The sequence below is a fragment of the Felis catus genome, chromosome A2 (assembly GCF_018350175.1).
Source record: "Felis catus isolate Fca126 chromosome A2, F.catus_Fca126_mat1.0, whole genome shotgun sequence".
Classification (NCBI taxonomy): Eukaryota; Metazoa; Chordata; class Mammalia; order Carnivora; family Felidae; genus Felis; species Felis catus.
The window spans coordinates 116,956,611-116,975,875 of NC_058369.1; the positions used below are offsets into that span (position 1 = coordinate 116,956,611).

The following is a 19,265-nucleotide window of genomic DNA, read 5'->3' on the forward strand; positions in this document are numbered from 1 at the left end:
GAGTGAGCTCTGGTGTCTTTCCTCTCCTTTAAGGGCACTAATCCCTTCAGGAAGGCACTACCGTCATGACCTCGTCTACACCTAACTACCTCCTGAAGGCCCACCTCTCAATAGCATCATGTTGAGGGTCAAGGCTTCAACATATGCATGGGCCAGCAGGGAGACACAAACATTGCAGCCCATAATAGCATGACCTGCCTCTTCCAGTTTCTCATGGCTTTTGGCATTCCCTGGCCTGTAGCCACATCACTCCAATCTCTGACTCTGTGTTCACATCACCATTTCCTCCGTGTCTGTATTTTCCTCTGTGTACTTCATATAAGGACACTGGTCATTGAATTTAGGGCCAGCCTGGATAATCCAGGATGATCTCCTCATCTCAAGATCCTTAAATTAACTACACCTGCCAAGACTCTCTTGCCAAATAAAGTAACATTCACAAGTTCCAAGAAACAGGCTGGACATACCATTCAGGAGATGGGGACAACATTCAGCCCACTACCCGGCAGTAGGAACTGCTAAGCCAGAGTTGTGCCAGGGATGTGCTTCCTCTGGCGTGGAACAGAGAGAAGGGGGTTTTAGTTGCGCTGTGGGATTGTGTACAGATGTGAAGGGAAGACACAACTGCGTTTGATCGTGGAGTCAGCATATGGAGGACTTCAGGAGGACGTCAGATTATCTAGAGTAGTCTTCTGTTTTGCCTCTGTCCTACTTCTTATGCTGTCATTTCTGGGCCTTTAGCATTTTAATATCACCGTATCACTGAGGTAGATTTAGACTCTCTCCTTCCTAGGAAAGGGCTGTTGAGTCCATTCAGTTCATATCTGCATGTATAGCTTCTAGAACCTATAGCAGTAAGCTGCGTTCTCAACAAAAACCTGTGGGTTACCATTCAGCTTCCATGTATCCTGCACTATGGCTGATGCCAACCATAAATAAATAAATTGACTTTCTTAAGGCACCCCATGTAGTTTCTACTAAAGTAGTGTTTCTCAAACCCGCCAGCAGATATCTGCTGAGCTTGTCATCCTGGGATTGCATAACAGCACAAACAGGTCAGCAACTTCCAGAAGGGTTTCAAGAGTTCAGTTTCTCCTGCTCTTCAGTGTGGCATGTAGCTGACGGTCTACTGTTTGCAGACATGGAGAGTAACAAAGAGGTCCCAACAACTCAAATATGTCATTTTAGCTGACGTCTTCCCCTCTCTCTTCTTCAATCAAACGTTTGTTTGCTTTTTCCTTCCAAGACTTCGAGTGGAAATGTAATGAGAATTGAGCCTTGTATCTTTGCCCTCTCTACTTTCAGTGTATCACATCCAGTGTGACTTGTATAGGTATGACCAAAAGGTAGGCAGTAAGACATAAAAGGCCCAGAAAACGAAAACCTGGAAAACTAAGACAGAAACATATAGCTAATTATTTTTCTCTGTTGGGCCCACCAGAAACACAAAAAACAAAGAAACAGCTCTAGACAGACACCTCAGGGATCCTAAGGCCCCTTCCCTCATGGATGTTATTCTTATCCCTGCATTCACAGAGATGTTAGCTCATGGAGGTTTGTTTCAACAACAATCATTTGTACATAAGGCACCTGGAACTTGAATGAACTTATAAAGAAGCTTTCTAGTACCTAAAGAAATCCAGTTTTCTCCAAATACATGGTTACGTGCTCCCCTACCACTTAGGAGAGGTGTGATGAACAAGTCGGTTAATGTCTCTGAGCCATATTTTTTTTCCCAAAGTGTAGAAAATAATATGGATCTCGCTCGGTTGTTTTGAGACTCCAAGAGACAGTGTGAAAGGATAGTACAAACTGTAAAAATGCTAACAGGTAACTGGTCATTTCTAACGTCCCTTGCTAATACTCTTCCTCTCAGAGCAGCCCAGACAGAAGCAGCCAAGCCATTTGACTGCACCTTATAGCTGAAAGGAGGAAGCAGGGAAGCAGTCACCATGTGGTATCGCTGGAGGGCTCCAGGGCCTCCTGCTTATGGAAGGAAGGTGAATGGTTTATGTATCCGACACTCACACCACCTACTGAATGCAGGCTTTCTTCTGACGAAGCAGTTTGCACAGTCTTATAAGACACTAAGGCACAGAGGGATTAAGTAACTTGTCCAAGGTCAAACTGTTTATAGACAGCCCAAGATTTAAACTCAGGCCATCCAGCTCCCAAGCAAGTTCATGCTTGTTGCCTGTCACCTTTTGTGACCATCCCCGAACAACTGACACAATCATGACATCGTCACATGCCTCCTCCTTGACTGGCCCTCCTGGTGGTGTTTATACAGCTGAGACTTACAAAAGGCGGCTGTCAAATTGCAGCGTCTCTAAAGACATGATTATTTAAAAGGAAGAAGTAGGACTAAGCATTTTCAATGCCCAGACAGCTGAAAATATAAACACCTGAGCACTGTAGCTTCAACTCACTTTTCACCCCTTGGCATATCCTCTCCCATTCAGCCCCCTGTCTTATGGGTTCTGGCACCAAACACAGACAGCCTGGGCTCCCTGAAGCACAGCATAATCTAAGAGCCTGCCTAAATAAACTCTCACCGGGTGACCCTGGGAGAACTACACCACCACCCCAGATTGGCCCAGGGGCAGGACTGTGGCAAGAGCTAACTGCATAATTGTATGGAGACTTACCTAGTAATGGCTCTCTCCATTTCAAATCCCCTTGAATCATGAGTGAAGCCCTTGCCAAGTATTTTAAAAGGATTCACTTTCTGATTTCCAGCTTATTATACAGCAAATACTAACAACACATAAAGAAGAAAGGAAGCATGCTCTCTTTACAAAGCAGTCTACCTGACAGAGGCAATTTCTTTTTTTTCTTTCTTCTTTTTTTTTTTTTTTTTTTACGTTTTTAATTTATTTTTGATGGAGGGAGAGACAGAGCACAAGTTGGGGAGGAGCAGAGAGAGAGGGAGACACAGAATCCGAAGCAGGCTCCAGGCTCCGAGCTGTCAGCACAGAGCCCGATGCGGGGCTCGAACTCACAAACCGCAAGATCATGACCTGAGCTGAAGTCGGACGCTTAACCGAATGAGCCATCCAGGCGCCCCGCAATTTCTTAATTATAGTGGTCTATTCAGCTGTCCTGTCCTTTGTAGCTTCACAAATCCCTGCCCAGGGTCTTTTAATAATCAATAATAGCTTCTCAATACATATTGGCCGAAGAAATAAAACTTGGGCATGTAGGACCTCTTTCGATAAAGACAAAACTTATTCATTCATCTTTATCTAGCTCAGTCTGGCTCCTGAAATGTGTTATTTTGAAAGTTCTAGGAAGGAAATGTAAGGGGGCAGTGGGAAAAAGACGAGAGGAAATTACTCATATTTTACAAGTTTGGAAATAGCAATTCTCTCTCCCACTTAGGTATCCCTTAACCTACTTAATATATCCACAGAACTTTGCAAACAGTCATCTTTCAACCTAGCAACTGCATGCTTATTCAATTCATTAATCCACACTTACCTAATGTCTACCATGTGCCAGCCTAGGTATTTCATATTTATTATTTCATGTAGTTCTCCAAAGTAAGCACAGTGATCCTAATTTCACAGCTGAAGAACGGAGACTCAGAGGTTTTATATAACATGGCAAGGTCACCCAGCTAGCAAAAAGCAGAGCCAGTGAGTGGGAATGCAGGTCAGTTTCGACAAAGCCAATCTTTGCTTCTGTTCCATACTTTCCAATAGAGTGCTTGTGCAGAGACCACGGGTATAAAAAGCATTTAAGGGTTTCATCGTTTGGCAGAAGAAACTCAATGCCGAAGCCTTTGTTCATTTTTGAAGATCCTCACACTATGTCACTGGAGGAGGGGAGCTCAGGAATTTGTGGGCCTTTGCTCCCATTCCCCATGTATACCTGGCCATATATTCTAAGCTACCCTGTTGGATATTTGCTGCTGGCATTCAGTAATTTGCATCTGCCATGTGCAAAGCCTTGTGCTGGGTGCTGTGAGAACTAAAAAGATGTGTAAATAGAAACCCAGGACTCTGAAAACTATACACTCTTTCAACCAATGAATTAATCAAAAGAGGGTTATCCACGTGGGGAGAGAAAAGGGCAGTGGGTAGGTAGCCTGGCATTCGTCAGGCTCCAGGTTCCCACACAGAACATGTGTGAAGGCCTCTCTCAAATCCCGTCTGGAGGCCCGGTAAAGTTGGGGTGCCCTCTTTCTCTGTTCCTCTTCTGTCATGAATGAGCTCTAATCCGCCTTTCACACCTACCTCACCCACTAGACAATGCCACCAATGACCTCCACAACCAACAGTCATTCTCAGGCTTCAGTTTATGTGATCTATCAGCAGCCATTTATTTATTTATTTTTTCAACGTTTTTTTTTTTATTTATTTTTGGGACAGAGAGAGACAGAGCATGAACGGGGAAGGGGCAGAGAGAGAGGGAGACACAGAATCGGAAACAGGCTCTAGGCTCCGAGCCATCAGCCCAGAGCCTGACGCGGGGCTCGAACTCACGGACCGCGAGATCGTGACCTGGCTGAAGTCGGACGCTTAACTGACTGCGCCACCCAGGCGCCCCTATCAGCAGCCATTTAAAAGTAAATGAATTAGGGGCGCCTGGGTAGCTCACTCAGTTAAGCGTCCAACTTGGGCACAGGTCGTGACCTCATAGTCTACGAGTCTGAGCCCCGCGTCAGGCTCTGTGCTGACAGCTCAGAGCCTGGAGCCTGCTTCAGATTCTTTGTCTCCCTCTCTCTCTGCCCCCTCCCCTGCTTGCACTCTGTCTTTCTCTCTCTCGAAAATAACTAAACATTAAAAAAAAATTTTAAATAAATAAAAGTAAATGAATTAAAGTACCGCACTTTAACATAGATTGCATGTGCCTCAGCAGTGATCTAGAGTGAGCATATATTATTTTTATAAAAGTTATTTTTAAAGTGTTACAGCAATAAATGAAGATTCTTTTCCAGAAAAAAAATCACAAAATTCAAAAGGACAGAACAGTTTCCCATGGATCAGTCTAGCTAAAGGGGTAGCTGAACCAAAGCCCGAAGACAGGGAAGGAATGCCAAAGCAAAGACTGACGTAGAACACTGTATAAATAGGGTATGAGTGCGACAGTCAGCCGGGGACTTCCTCAAGGAGAACAGGTTCCTAGCACATAGGTAAAGAAAGGCACTATATCTGAAGGATGCTCTGCTCTTCTTCAAGGACATCCACTTCTTCCACAGACTATCAGGGTTCTGGAAACAAGACCATTTCCATTCTGGCTCTGGAGCTGGCCTGGGTTCAAAGGGAGATGATCTGTGACTGTAAGAGTTTCTCAAATTTATAGAGGATCTTTCTCCCAAGAGTTTCAACAGTTTTTTGGTCAGTAAAAACACTCCGTTTTCTCTCACAACAACCCTGCATAGGAAGCAGGAGGAGAGCTTTGTCTCCATTTTATGCAACAAGAACTGAGGCAAACTTCACTTGCCTCAAGTTCCTGCAAGTAGCAGAATCCAGCGACTATAGCAGAGATGGCTTGATTTCAACGCTCTGATGTCACTAGGGGGTGACCAATGGGGCACCTGTGCTGCCGTTCACCCTGCCTATGGGAGCCAGAGCTAAAAGCAAGGCACTCTCTCCCACTGAACTCAGACTCAACTGTAGAATCCTTCTTAACACAATGCTCTAAGCAGCTATGACCAATGGACAGTTGCTGGCATGGGAAGAGACAAAAAGCATTTACACCCAGAAAGGACAAGCCTCAGTAGAATGGAATAATAGTGTTAAGAATTCACCAACTCTTTTCACTTGTTTTGGGTAGGGATTATGCCAGGTATTGACGATATCAAATGCAGCCCCTGTGTTAAATATTCTATTACATTCTTCTCTAGAAGCATTTTGTTAATGTGTATAAAGGAAGGCACTTTTTATTTTAAGCATATATATTCATATGTACATCGTATACTTCTGTGGGCTTTTGTATACTCAAGAGGTATGGGTAGGCACACGTATGACACCTGTACAAGTTTCTGGGGCAAAAAGCAGACCTATTTGCTATGAGCACTTATCTTTTCATAAATAAGAATGAAGTTCAAATTAATGTTAACTATAATAACAAAAATAAGCGTTAATATTAACTCAGCACCTAGTTTGAGTCTGACCCTGGATTAAATGCCTTAGTTTTTTTTAGTTTTTTATTTTTTTAATGTTTATTTATGAGAGAGAGACAGAGGGCAAGCAGGAGAGAGAGAGGCAGAGAGAGACAGAGACGCAGAATCCAAAGTAGACTCTAGTTTCTGAGCTATGAGCACAGAGCCTGACGCAGGGCTTGAACCCACGAATCACGAAATCATGACCTGAGCCAAAGTCAGACGGTCAACTGACTGAGCCACCTGGGTGCCCCTAAACGCTTTAGTTTCAATCTTCACAATAATCCTATGCAAAAAGAACTGTTATTATTCCAATTTTACTGATGAGAAAATGGAGGCTTAAGTTTCAGTGTTAAAGGTCAGAGAACCAAGGAATGGGTGGAACCCAGACTTGGGAGTTCAGGTTCTAATCACCGCACATACCTTCCTCCCCAAATTATCTGGGTAAGATTATATTTGCAGGTTGTTTCCATACTGACAAAATGAGGCATACCGTATTTAAAATATCAAAAGCCCTAGGGGCACCTGGGTGGCTCAGTCGGTTAAGCGGCCAACTTCGGCTCAGGTCATGATCTCGCGGTCCGTGAGTTCGAGCCCCGCGTCGGGCTCTGTGCTGACAGCCTGGAGCCTGTTTCAGATTCTGTGTCTCCCTCTCTCTGACCCTCCCCTGTTCATGCTCTGTCTCTCCCTGTCTCAAAAATAAATAAAAAACATTAAAAAAAAATTAAAAAAAAAATCAAAAGCCCTAGTATTTAAGTTAAAAGATGATAGAACCCTTCTCCTTGGGTTTTCATGGTTCGAAGCTGTAAACTCTGTCTTAGGTCACATGTAAAAGCAAAGACACCAATCACAATTAACGCCCAGGTCTCGATCATTCTGTCCTTCAAGGAAGCAAGCTCTGCTAACAGACATTTAGATGAAAGACACATAAAGGCCTAGCTCCTTGAGATCTTACGTGAGGAGGCTCTGGGACAGGAAGGACAAGTTCAAATTTGCTTCAAGACACAAGGACAAGGGCAAAGCCAATGCAAGCAACCGAAAGAAAGCCAGTGTAGCTGGAGTATAGAGGCTCTCCATGTCCCCTGGTGATGATGAAGGAGAATTTAAGACAACCAAGTTTTTCAGCTAGGTCTGTATTGTAAGTTTGCAGTTAGTGGCCCTCTCGATTACCACCCTGACTCCAGACAGCAAAAATATACAAAGTTACAAGCATGTAGGGTATGTGGGGGGGTGGGGTCTGTGTGTGGGGGGGTGTGTGTGTGGGTGTGAGATTAAAAAAAAAACAACACAAGATTAAACATCTCTGTCACTCGAACACAAAATAGAAAGGCAAAGGATACTGTAGACAGACTGTCCAGGAGCCCTATTTCTGTGGGTAAATGGGGCTAAAAATGTCCACAGGAAAAGGCTGGGACCTGAGCTAGCCTCACTGCTGGAAATAAGCAAATAAGGAGGGGGAGCTCCACACCACAATGAAAGGGGCCTTGAAAACTCCTTATCCTGGGAGGTGGCAGGAGGCAGACCACCACCAGACTTGGCCCATGTGTGCTGGCTGCTGGTGGATCTTGGATATTCGATCATCGACGTGGAACAGAAACCCCAAACTGCAAATACAACACTTGGCTCTGAACCGGAGTCCCCAGAGGTGAGAAGCAGGAAATAGCAGATCCCTAGATACAGCAGGTGAGTAGCAGAGAAAGAACATGGAGAGGCAAACTCAAAATGACACTCTAAACCATAATTCCAAAGCATATGAGAAAAACCAGCCTCTTAGAGGGTCCATTACAGTCAACATCAGACTTCTGCACCACTCCCCCATGAAGTGAAAAGAACAGAACTAGCTAATACTGACTTTAAACTGGGGCTTTAAAAACAAGTAGTTTGGGGGCACCTAGATGGCTCAGTCAGTTAAGCATCTGACCTCTGCTCAGATCATGATCTCATGGATCATGAGTTCAAGCCCCATGTTGAGCTCTGTGTTGACAGCTTCAGATCCTGGAGCCTGCTTCAGATTCTGTGTCTCCCTCTCTCTCTGCCCCTCCTCCGCTAATGCTCTGTGTCTCTGTTTCTCTCTCTCAAAAATAAATAAACATTTAAAAAATTAAAAAATGGAAAAATAAAAAAATAAAAACAAGCAGGTTGTTGCACAGATTATCAGATTTCAACATTGCTCACATTAAATTTCTTTTTTGTTGTTTATTTTGAGAGAGAGAGAGAGAGAGAGCCCCTCCTCTTAGTCTTTATGCCATAAGCTCAAAAGAGTCCTTTGAAAACCAAAATTAATCAATTCAAATAACACAGTAAGAGAAGTTTCTGTGGTACTCAATCGTAGGATGTCACTGCACTGTTCCAATTCCTCTGGTGTTATAAGCACTGGCCATTGAAATGAATCATGTTCTTGGAGCACCTGGGTGGCTCAGTCGGTTATGCATCAGACTCTTGATTTTGGCTCAGGTCATGATCTCACATTCATGGGATTGAGCCCTGTGTTGGGCTCTGCACTGACAGCATGGAGCCTGCTTGGGATTCTCTCTCTCTCCTCTCTCTCTCTCTCTCTCTCTGCCCCTCCCTGCTCCTTCTCTCTCTCTCTCTCAATAAATAAATGAGCTTTAAAGATAAATAAATAAATGAATCATGTTCTTTCTCCTTTTATCCAAGAGGGAGATATCAGCGGATGCTACTAGGTGCAAAGGGTGAGGGAAAGATCACATATTCAACCTCTAATCCCAATCAGAATTTTGGCCAGGGAGAGAACCACCCCCCTACCCCTCCACCCCCATGGAAAGCTGGCAAGGAGGGCGAGCATACAGCTACCCTTACGAAACTGGAACTCCAAAAGGAGTCATGATGCGTTAGCCAAGGACTAATTTTAGCCTTTTTTTTTTTTTTTTTTAATCAGAGACAGAAGTGATTACTGTGCTGAAAAAATTTTTCTTCCTAAACCCCTCACAGGAGATCTTGGAGGGCTCCGTGAATGTCCAGCCTCAGGCAAAATCTAATGTGTCTACAATCACAGATTCTGATGACATGAAGCAGCACCATGAGGTGGCAAGCTCCATGGCCCAGGCAGTGTTCAGACGGAGAGACCCGTGATGATGTGTCATAAATGTGCGGACGTGCCTGCCGTGGGAGGTCGCCTGATCGGTGCTTCCAAATCTGGAACCAAGAACTCTCTGGGACAATTCCTAGGCCAGCACTTCCCATGAGGGAAAGATAATGCCAACACAGCCAGCAGATGCTGAAAAGGCTCAGAGACCGTTTTGATTGTGAAGCCACAACTTCTTGACACAACTTCTCTCTCTACTGAACTTATGGGGGTAGAATTATAATGATTCATCTGCATTTACCGCCACTGACCTAAAACCCGCGAGTTCTGCCAACAGATTTATTAGAAAGAAAACCAAGAAACGACATAGAATTACAGCTGACAGTTATTTAGGAGTTAATGATTCAGTTCTTTGCTTCACTTCTTTCTTCTTCCTACTTAATACCTTTTGACCACTGCTCTGTGGATTCGATTCCCTCATCCATGGAGAAATAAAGCAGGTGAGACTCAAAGTCACCAGCAGGGCAATCTGTGCTTGGAAGCGGTCATAAATGACTTATAAAGGGAAAGAAGAAGAGGGCAAGAGGATATTAAACTTACTGGAAAAGTGATTGTGGGGTTTTTTTGTTTGGGTTAGTAGGGTACAAAGGAAAGTGTGGACTCTGGAGTCAGACTGAGCTGTGGTTTCTTATTCTGCTACTTACTAGCTGTGTATCCTTGGACAAATAACTCAGTTGGTCTGACTCAGCTTCCTCATGGAAAAAAAAGAGATATTAATATCTGTGTCAGAGGACAGTTCCAAGGATTGGATGAAATAATGCAAAAAGCCAAATACAGTTCCTTCCCATCTGGTGAGCACTCGAGCTGCATTATTAAAATTACCTGAAGTTTGGGGCACCTGGGTGGCTCAGTCGATTAAGCATCTGACTCTTGATTTCAGCTCAGGTCACGATGCCATGGTTCATGAGATTGAGCCCTGCATCAGGCTCTGAGCCTACAGTATGGAACCTGCTTGGGATTATCTCTCTCCCACCACCACCCCTCAGCTCCTCCCCTGCTTATGCATGCAAGCACTCTCTCTCTCGCTCTCTCTCTCTCTCGCTCTCTCTCTCTATTTTTAAAAATTACCTAAAATTTACTCTTCTCATATAATTAAGGTATGACTGAAAGCAAATGCTATTACACTGAATAGTAGAGGTTCCCAAGTAAATGTACACATCTTAATCTGCAAATTTCTTGGTATATATTTGCATCTTAAAATTTGCATTGGTTAAACTTTACCTGTCGACTTCCCTGCTTGGAGGAGCAGCTACTGGTGCTCCTTGAAGGTGAGACCAGTTTTTGAGACACCCCAAGGTTCTTCTCATCACTCATCCTGAACAGCAGGTCACTTGGCCCCGATGCAAATCAAAATGCCATCCGAAGACAATACAGGAGAGTATGGAAGTCCCACACAGGCAGGTGGCTCAGTTCTTATCCAATATGTTTTAACAGCATTTTGGATGACCCGGAGGAAATCTCTAAAAGCAAAAGAAAAGGATTACAGAAAGGTCAGAGGAATCAGACACCATCTATGATTAGCCACTGATTCTCTACAAGTGGTTTGTCTACACCTACAGATTACAGAGCCATGCTTAGCCATGTCAGGAGCTGTGAAGGAAAAGATGTTTTACACCCATCTTTTATTGGAAATCATGTATAGGTGGTTCGTCATGTAGCTTTGCGGTATGACAGAACTACGAACACTAGTAAGAAAAACATGGGTCCAGACCCACACAAAATCAGTATATACAAACCATCCCAAACCACCGTGAGATACCTAAGCATCATTTTTTAACTGGAAAATAACAAGTGCTGGAGGAAACTGGAACCCTCGGGCATTGTTGGTAGGAATATAAAGAGGTACAACAGCACGGCTGGAAGCAGTTTGGCAGTTTTTTTTTAAGTTAAACACAATCATCTGATCCATCAATTCTACTCCTAGGCACATACCCCCAAAGAACTGAAAACAAGTATTCAAACAAAAACTTGTACAAAAATGTCCATAGCAATGCTATTGGCAATAGCCAAAGGCAGAAACAACACAACGTCCATCAAGTGACGAATGGATAAACTACCTATGGTATACACTATGGTCTGAATTTTGTGTCCCCCCACCCCCACCCCTGCCCACCACCAAATCCCTATGTTAAAAATCCTAAGCCCAATGTGATGCCATTAGGAGGTGGGGCCTTTGGTGGGCAGCTAGGGCCTGAGGACACCGCTCTTATGGGTGGAATCAATGCCCTTATCAAAGAGACCACACAGAGTTCCCGAGCAGATACAATAAGTCTGCAACCTGAAGAGGTTTTGGGCTCCCACCTTCCAGAACTGTGGGGAATAAGTTTCTGTTGTTGTCTGTAGTATTTTGTTATAGCAGCCCGAATGGACTAAGGCTATATATCCATACAACAGAATATTACTCAGGAATTAAAAGGAATGAGGTAGTGATACGTGATATAACATGGATGAACCTTGAAAACATTATGCTAAGTGAAAGAAGCCAGACACAAAAGGCCATATACATATGTTTCTGTTTATACGAAATAACCACCGTGGGCAAATCCTTAGAGGCCGAAGGCCAAGTAGTGGTTGCCGAGGGCTGGGGGAATCGGGAAACAGCATATGACTATGGGGTTTCCTTTAAGGGTGATTAACTAGAACTAGATAATGGTGATAGTTGCACAACACTGCGAATTACTAAATGTCACTAAATTGTACACTTAAAAATGGTTAAAAATGGATTTTATGTGCATTTTACTACAATTTAAAAAAATCTGTGTTTTTTGAGGGGATGGGATGGATGGAGGATTTGTTCTGCCAAGGGTTTGAGACATCCTCTCAAAACACTATTTCATTGTGTGACACAACTGTAACAGCAAACAGAATTTCCCGTATCATCTATTAGTATGCTAGTAATTGAAACGATAATCATCTGTGGTGTCCACACTACTTAACGGCCACATCCTAGAGTAAGAGTTTCCCATAAACATGATCTCATTTAATCATCCGTTTGATGGGAGGGGATTATCTCACTTTTCACAGTAAAGTGAACAAATCTTAAGCACACAGACCTCTATCAGAAAAGAAACTGAGTCTCTGAGAAGTTACATAACTTGCCCAGTCATGCAGCTGCCAAGAGACTGAATTCAGGCTAGACCCCAGGGCTTTAACCTTGCTGTCGGAAGTGAGCGTGCTTTAATAGTCAGGTCTGGCGATACGCGCTACTGCCCAACTCTGCGACCTACAGAACTGAGGAGCTGACGGGAAAGACTCTGGAGGAAGCATGTCATACGCCAGCTTTGCAGAGGTACTGCCCCATCCCTTCCCCCAGCACAGTACCAATCTCTAAGATGGCAGCGTGTCTATGGTGGAGAAGGGGACAGACCAGGGCAGACACAGGGACACCCCTACAAGTAGCTAGCTGGGTTGCCACCTGCCACCTGCCACTCTTCAGGGGTGAACCCCTTCATCCACAGCCCTGAGTTAAGGGTGACAGACATGTTTGGTTTTGCCTTCAGCAGATCAGCCTTTTACGTGACGCACTAAGTTCAAATAAACTGTACAATTTTCCTAGGCATGTTAACAACAATAAAAAAAAAAAAATTACATCCAATCTCTGGTTCCTAGTGTTCACATAGTCTAATTTAAAAAAATTTTTAACATTTATTTATTTTTGAGAGACAGAGAGCAGAGCATGAGCAGGGGAGGGGGAGAGACAGAATCCGAAGCAGGCTCCAGGCTCTGAGCTGTTTGTTCGCACAGAGCCCGACGCGGGGCTCCAATTTATGAACTGCCAGACTATGACCTGAGCTGAAGTCGGACGCTCAACTGACTGAGCTACCCAGGCACCCCCACGTAGTCTAATTTTAGAAGAAGGATGTTACATAATTGTCTATCAGCTAGATATTATATCAAACCTTTGGTTAATTATTAAGTACGTAATCTCCTGTGCCTTTCATTAACACCAAGTTCTTTAAAACTGAGTATACTAATAAGCACCTGGTGTTGTACGAAGTGATGAATCACTAAATTCTACACCTGAAACCAATATTACACTGTCTGTTAACTAACTGGAATTTAAATAAAAGCTTAAAAAAGTGAGTATGTTCGGGTGCCTGGGTGGCTCAGTAGGTTAAGCGTCTGACTTCGGCTCAGGTCGTGATCTCACAGTTCGTGGGTCTGAGCCCCACATCTTCGGGCTCTGGGCTGACAGCCCAGAGCCTGGAGACTGCTTCCTATTCTGTGTCTCCCTCTCTCTCTGCCCCTCCCCCGCTCACACTCTGTCGCTCTCTCAAAAATAAATAAACATTAAAAAAATTTTTTTAAATGATTATGCTAAAGCCATCAACTACAACCAACACAATGAGAAGTATCAACATCTCAGAAAATAAAGGTACTCGTAGCTGTAGAACTCAATTCCCATGTTGCTTTCATAGAAACCCCCCCAAATCTCTGTATTCATTATTTGTTAGATCCAACAGTAACTAAAACTAAAACCAAACCAACCTCAGCTTCTTCATAAAGTTATCTTTACTTGTGGGGCACGACTAATTGAAGTCAGAAGCCAGTGCAGTCGAGTTCAAAACTGCCAAGAAAGGCTGTACAGATATATTAATAGTTTGTTTAATAGCATGTTGGCTGTTGCTGTTTAAGAAAGAGAAGAGGAAAAAAACCATGATGGGAAGCCCAAATGATGAACTCTGTGTGTTGGGGGGGGGGGGGGGGGTACAGCCATTGCCATGACAACTGATTCCACAGTGGATTGGGAATACCAACCAAGGGTTTCTGTTTGTGTGTGACAGTATTCTTTTCCTGTTTTAAAAAGCTGAGGTTCTGACAGGGAGAGTGCAGGATGAGGGTTCTTGTATAACAGGTGCAGCAAGAACAGAAAGGAATCCTCAGGGAAAAAAGAGTCACAGGAATCCTGAAACTGCCAAATTAGAAACACAATAACCCTGTCCCAGAGTCAACTGATATATAGGGTCATCTTTATCTCTCAGCTCTGCTGCATTTCCCCTTGGAGGAGAGAGCTACCAGGGCCAGGGCTGTGAGCAGGCCAACCACCATACTCATTTAAGTCGGTACTTAGAAGTAAGGCTTCTCCTCAAGTACAGAAACCCTTCGTGGTGCCTCCTTTTCTCCTTCAGAGAAATAAGAGGGTGGGACTCCAGCCCCTCCCACATCCATCCGGAGTGAGCCTGGGATTATCACCTGGGGAAATATGTCTTGTTTCATCAGCCAGAACCTTCCTGCCTCGCCTCATCAGAAATTCAGTTAAAATCACTAGTTAAAATTCAGTTCACTTATGGCTCAAAGGACAAAAGAGGTCAAATTCTGGGGAAAGGACATACTTAAAACACGGTAGGTCAAAGTGTGAGGGCAACAGAGGCCTGAGACTAAGGTGCCCTAGGAGCAAAGTGGTCATGGGGAATGAGGTTGTTGTGTCCCCCTAGGGGACCCCAAGGGCTGGCCCAGGTCATCAGAGGGAAAACCTTGATGGGAGTCCCAATACAGAGGACCTTAACAAAGAGGGGTCACACTGAAGGTTGGTGTCTTCTACTCCAATTAGCTGACTTCACGGTGCTGACCTAGTAAAATGGGGAGGACAAAGCCTTTAGGGGCGACAGATATAGGCCAGGGGCTGCTGATTCAGGGGTGTATGGATGATGAGGCGGGTACAAAAGAGCTTTGGTGCTTCCATCTCTCCATGACCCTTCTGTGGAAAACCTCTACCTGAAGGGGTCTGTATAAAATATAATAGTTTCCCTGCTCACACGCTGTGAACATGCTGTGAAGGATAATAATTTATTTCCTCCCTTATTTTTTTTTTACTGAGGCATAACTTACATATAGGAAAGTGAACAAATCTTAACCATGCAGACAGCTCTATGAAATTTTACATTTGCAAATACTGAAATAATCACCACCCAGATCAAGAAATAGGACGTGTGCAGGGGCGCCTGGGTGGCTCAGTCCGACTTCAGCTCAGGTCACAATCTCCAGGTTCATGAGTTCCAGTCCCCGCATCGGGTTCCATACTGACAGTGCAGAGCCCGCTTGGGATTCTCATTCTCTCTCTCTCTCTCTCTCTCTCTCTCTCTCTCTCTCTCCCACTTGCACGCATTCTCTTTCAAAATAAATAAACTTAAAAAAAAAAGAATGTCTGCAGCCTCCTCAGAAGTTTCCTTCATCGCTTGGGCATTGATCTGACAAGTTGGGGCGGGAGGGGGGGGGCTATCCTCCTGCTGAATGCTTTGTACCTGCCCTCTCTGGCAAGTACCTGTCTGTGCCCCAGGGACGGGCAGCTGGGGCTTCTGTCTAATCCCCAGGGAGAGACTGCTGGGACTTCCCGAACTTACAGTAACAGCTTGTATGACTGCTCATACAACTGTGATGCATTACAGATTTTAGTTTGGGACCTGCTTTCATTTCAACAAACCACCTGTTGCCAAATCCAACAGGTGTGAAAAGCTCAATGTGCTTAGGTCAATTTTAAAAATGTCCTTCGTGCGCTTCTGAGATGAGCTAGGTCCTTTCTCACCATTGCTCCTCACCTTAGGAGCAGAGGGGTCAGGCCCAGGTGAAAATGGCGTTCCAACTAAAAGTCCAGTGGGCATGAGACACGCAAGCATGGGGCTTCCATTAGGGAAAACAGAATTCTGATTTCCACCAAGAACGGGGAAGAATAAATGATCATGGCACTGCCATGCCTTTTGGCAACAAGGCTGATTTTAAGATTTATTTTGGCCATTTTCCCATAAAAAAGAATACATGGTTTAGGAAAAAATGCAAAGGAGACGTACACAGCAAGATGTATGTGCCTTGGAAGCAGCCAGACCTAGGTTTGAATCGGTGCTCCCTTATTATAAACTGTGCACCCTGACAGATGTAGTAACCTCTCTGATCTTTAGGGTTTTTATGGAGGAAATGGGCATCGCGAGGATTAAATGAAAAATGAGGACGAGGTGTCTGGTGTGGACAGAATAGATACTCCACAGATGTTAGTTCCGTTTCCTCCTCTCCTGGCTCCCTGAAAGTGGCATATACAATACCAAATTAGATCCTATACTTTTCTTGCAACCAAATAAATAAGTACAAACAAATAAGGACTCTATGGAATTTTAAAACATATTAACATTTCCCCAAATCCGTAACACAAATGTGAACAGATTTTGAAATCAACAAAGCAGCATGCTTACTTTGAACAAGACACAAATGCAAAAAGATAAAAGCCACATTATTAAAAAAAAAAAAAAGAAAGAAAGAAAGCCACATTATTCATCATTGGCTTTCCAAGAAACCAACTTAATATTAACTAGTGGGTTTGAAACAGTGGCGTATAACACAGCTAATTTTTATTCTATTAGGCCTGGGGTCTGCACTCACACGCTTGGTCATGTTTGGCTGAGAAACAGGTTTTGCTTCCATCCTTGAAAACAACTCACATGAAGACCAGAGGGCATATAGTTCTAGTTAACTTAAAATTTCCCGGTAAAATATATTGAAAAATTATCTCCGGAATTAACACCAGAAAAATACATACTGGAATATCCATTTCTGATCTTCTGGTCTTCTTTGGTAAAAGAAAATTATTCAAATCCTGGGTGTTCAAATCCAAATTATCCAAATCCTTAGAAATGATGCCCACTGAAACACCTTGATTTTCAAGATGTTACATGATCAACAGTAGGGCTTTGGTTATTTGGCTCTAAAATCCAAAAATTGATCAGAGGTTTCTGGAAGTGGGTTCTAACCACAATGCCCTCAAATAGCTGATCCCGAACCTCTGTGTTTAGTGCCGGCCAATCTGACTACCTGGATGGCTGGCCTGATGCTGGGATGCTGCTGACTATCCCTGGGGGAGGGATGAGCGCCGAGGCTCACGAGACAACCTCATCTCCAAAGAAGTCTGTCCTAGAGGGTTTTTCATGTAGAGTTGAAATCTGTCTCAGTAGGACACATTGTTCCTAGACCTGCCGTCTGCCATGACAGAGGACGAGATGAATAATTTCTTTTTCATCAACACCTGCATTGGAACCAGCACCATCCCTATCCTATCCAGCAAACCTTTTCCTCTCCAGAGCACACAGTCACATTTTCATCCGCCATTTTGTATGTCAGATCATTATGATCACACATCCAATTCTGATTAGACTTCAGTTTGTCTGTGCTTCCCCAAAAATGGTGCTCAGATCTCACAACAAGCTCCAGGTATGGTCTGGCTCAGAGTAGGAGAGAGGGGGACACTCGCCTCCCTTGCCATGTGCACACAGCAACTGTGACCCAATGCCTCAGTCTTTCTTAGCTTTGGGGATACCTATACCTCTTCCTGGCACTTGCTGTCTGGGCAGTGTTCTCCAGGACTCTGAAGTGATAGGGACTGTGGAGAAGCTGGGCTTTTCTTTCTGAACAAGACTCCCTCCTTTAGCTGAAATTCAGGACTTGACTATTCTTTTTTATTATCGTCTATCCTTATATTAGTTTCGACCCATGATTCCAGTCTGTCAAGACATTTCTGGGACCAGTCACCATTCAGTGTATTTGGCCGGCTTTTCCTCTGTGGAAGCATTCACAGACTGCATAGGCATGTGAATTCTGTCTTCCATCTAATAAATTATACCGGAAGACTTACTAAGAAGAGCATGAAGGGCATTGAAATCCTCTCCATAGCTGGATGTTAATTTATCCCTTAATTCACACTTCTGGGTTCAAATGTGCCAACCCACTCTAACCCCCTAACGGTATGGTCACATCCAATTTCTCAAAGTGTCCAGATCCATCTTCTTCTAAGTCTCCTGGATTCTCGTTTAAAATGCAGACTTTGGAAGCTCTACTTTGGATGGATCAAATCAGAGTATCTGGGGATGGGCCTGCTAACCTATACAAGTAACACATTCCTCATGGGATTCTGTGCATGACACAGCCAGTAGTCTTTAACCCTTCTTATTTTACCGAGCCAATCTTTCTGTTTGTGTGTCTGTGATAAGCAGAGTGGATAGGAAGCCCAAAATCCCTCTTATTATTCTAGACCTGTGGTTTTCAAAAAGTGGTCCTCAGATCAGCACCATCACATGGGCTTCTCAGAAATGCAAATCCTCACACCCTATCAAAGACCTGCAGGGTCAGGAGCTAAGGGTGGGACCCAGTAACCCATTCTTTATAAGTTTTCTAGGCGATTTTGATACACAAGTTTAAGAACCACTGTCCTAGGTTAATTTGCTACCCATGGCATAGATCCTCGAGGCCTCTGGTATCTATTTGTCAGGAGACTGGAATGGACCCTGAGCTCTCCTCTGAGGAAGATTCTGTCCTGTTGTTTAACTATTCCTTTAAACCAGAGATGGCAAATGCCAGATACATGTGCTTCCAGTCCCCATTCCCATGCTTACTCACCATGGCAAATTTTCTTAAACAACCCTTCGAAAAACTTAAAGGAGAGAATAGGCCAGATAGATCCTATCCTGTTGAGGCCCACATGGGCATGATGGGGTACGTGGAGGCCCCTGCATTCTTTTCTCACGATTAGGAGCCTTCATTTCATGAGACACTAACTGCCGTCTGATCACAAAAGTCACCATATACTGATTTGTCCTTGATCCTCAACACAAAATATCTACGAGGCTCTTGCCAGATATCATAACCTCGAATGCTGTATTGTCCAGAATCTATAGAGCCGTGGATCTCAACTCTGACTACACATTAGAATTATGTGGGGAGCTTTTAAAAATACTAATGACCAGGCCCTATCCATGATCTAGTATGGTGGGGCTAGACTTTAAAAGTCCTAAAACCTCCACAGGTGTCTCTGATGCAGATCCAGAGTTGAGAGGCATGAGTTCTGATCCAAAAAGCTAACACAGTGTGTGCACATAGCTCATGCCAGATCATCACATAGAGGAGTTGGTCAAACGGCACTGCCTCATCTCGGAAGAACTTCTTTGCCAGCAGTGCCCTCTGGGCTATATGCCCTTGGCCTACAATGAGAGAGGTCAAATATACAAAAACCGAACAATCCACCCTATGATCTTAGGAAGCTTTATGGAATAGTGTGATAATTAAAGCCACAAG

At 43.9% G+C, this 19,265-nt stretch overlaps 1 protein-coding gene across 6 annotated transcripts in view; it reads right to left on the bottom strand.

The window, feature by feature from the left end:
• Positions 1-19,265, bottom strand: part of OSBPL3 (oxysterol binding protein like 3) — a 177,712-nt gene that overhangs the window by 80,219 nt on the left and 78,228 nt on the right. For all 6 annotated transcript variants that reach the window (XM_019825610.3, XM_006929256.5, XM_019825608.3 and 3 more), the window contains one exon: positions 10,437-10,675. In XM_019825610.3, the coding sequence (XP_019681169.1) occupies positions 10,437-10,529 (93 nt within the window). In that variant the 5' untranslated portion in view covers positions 10,530-10,675. The remainder of the gene's footprint in view (positions 1-10,436; positions 10,676-19,265) is intronic.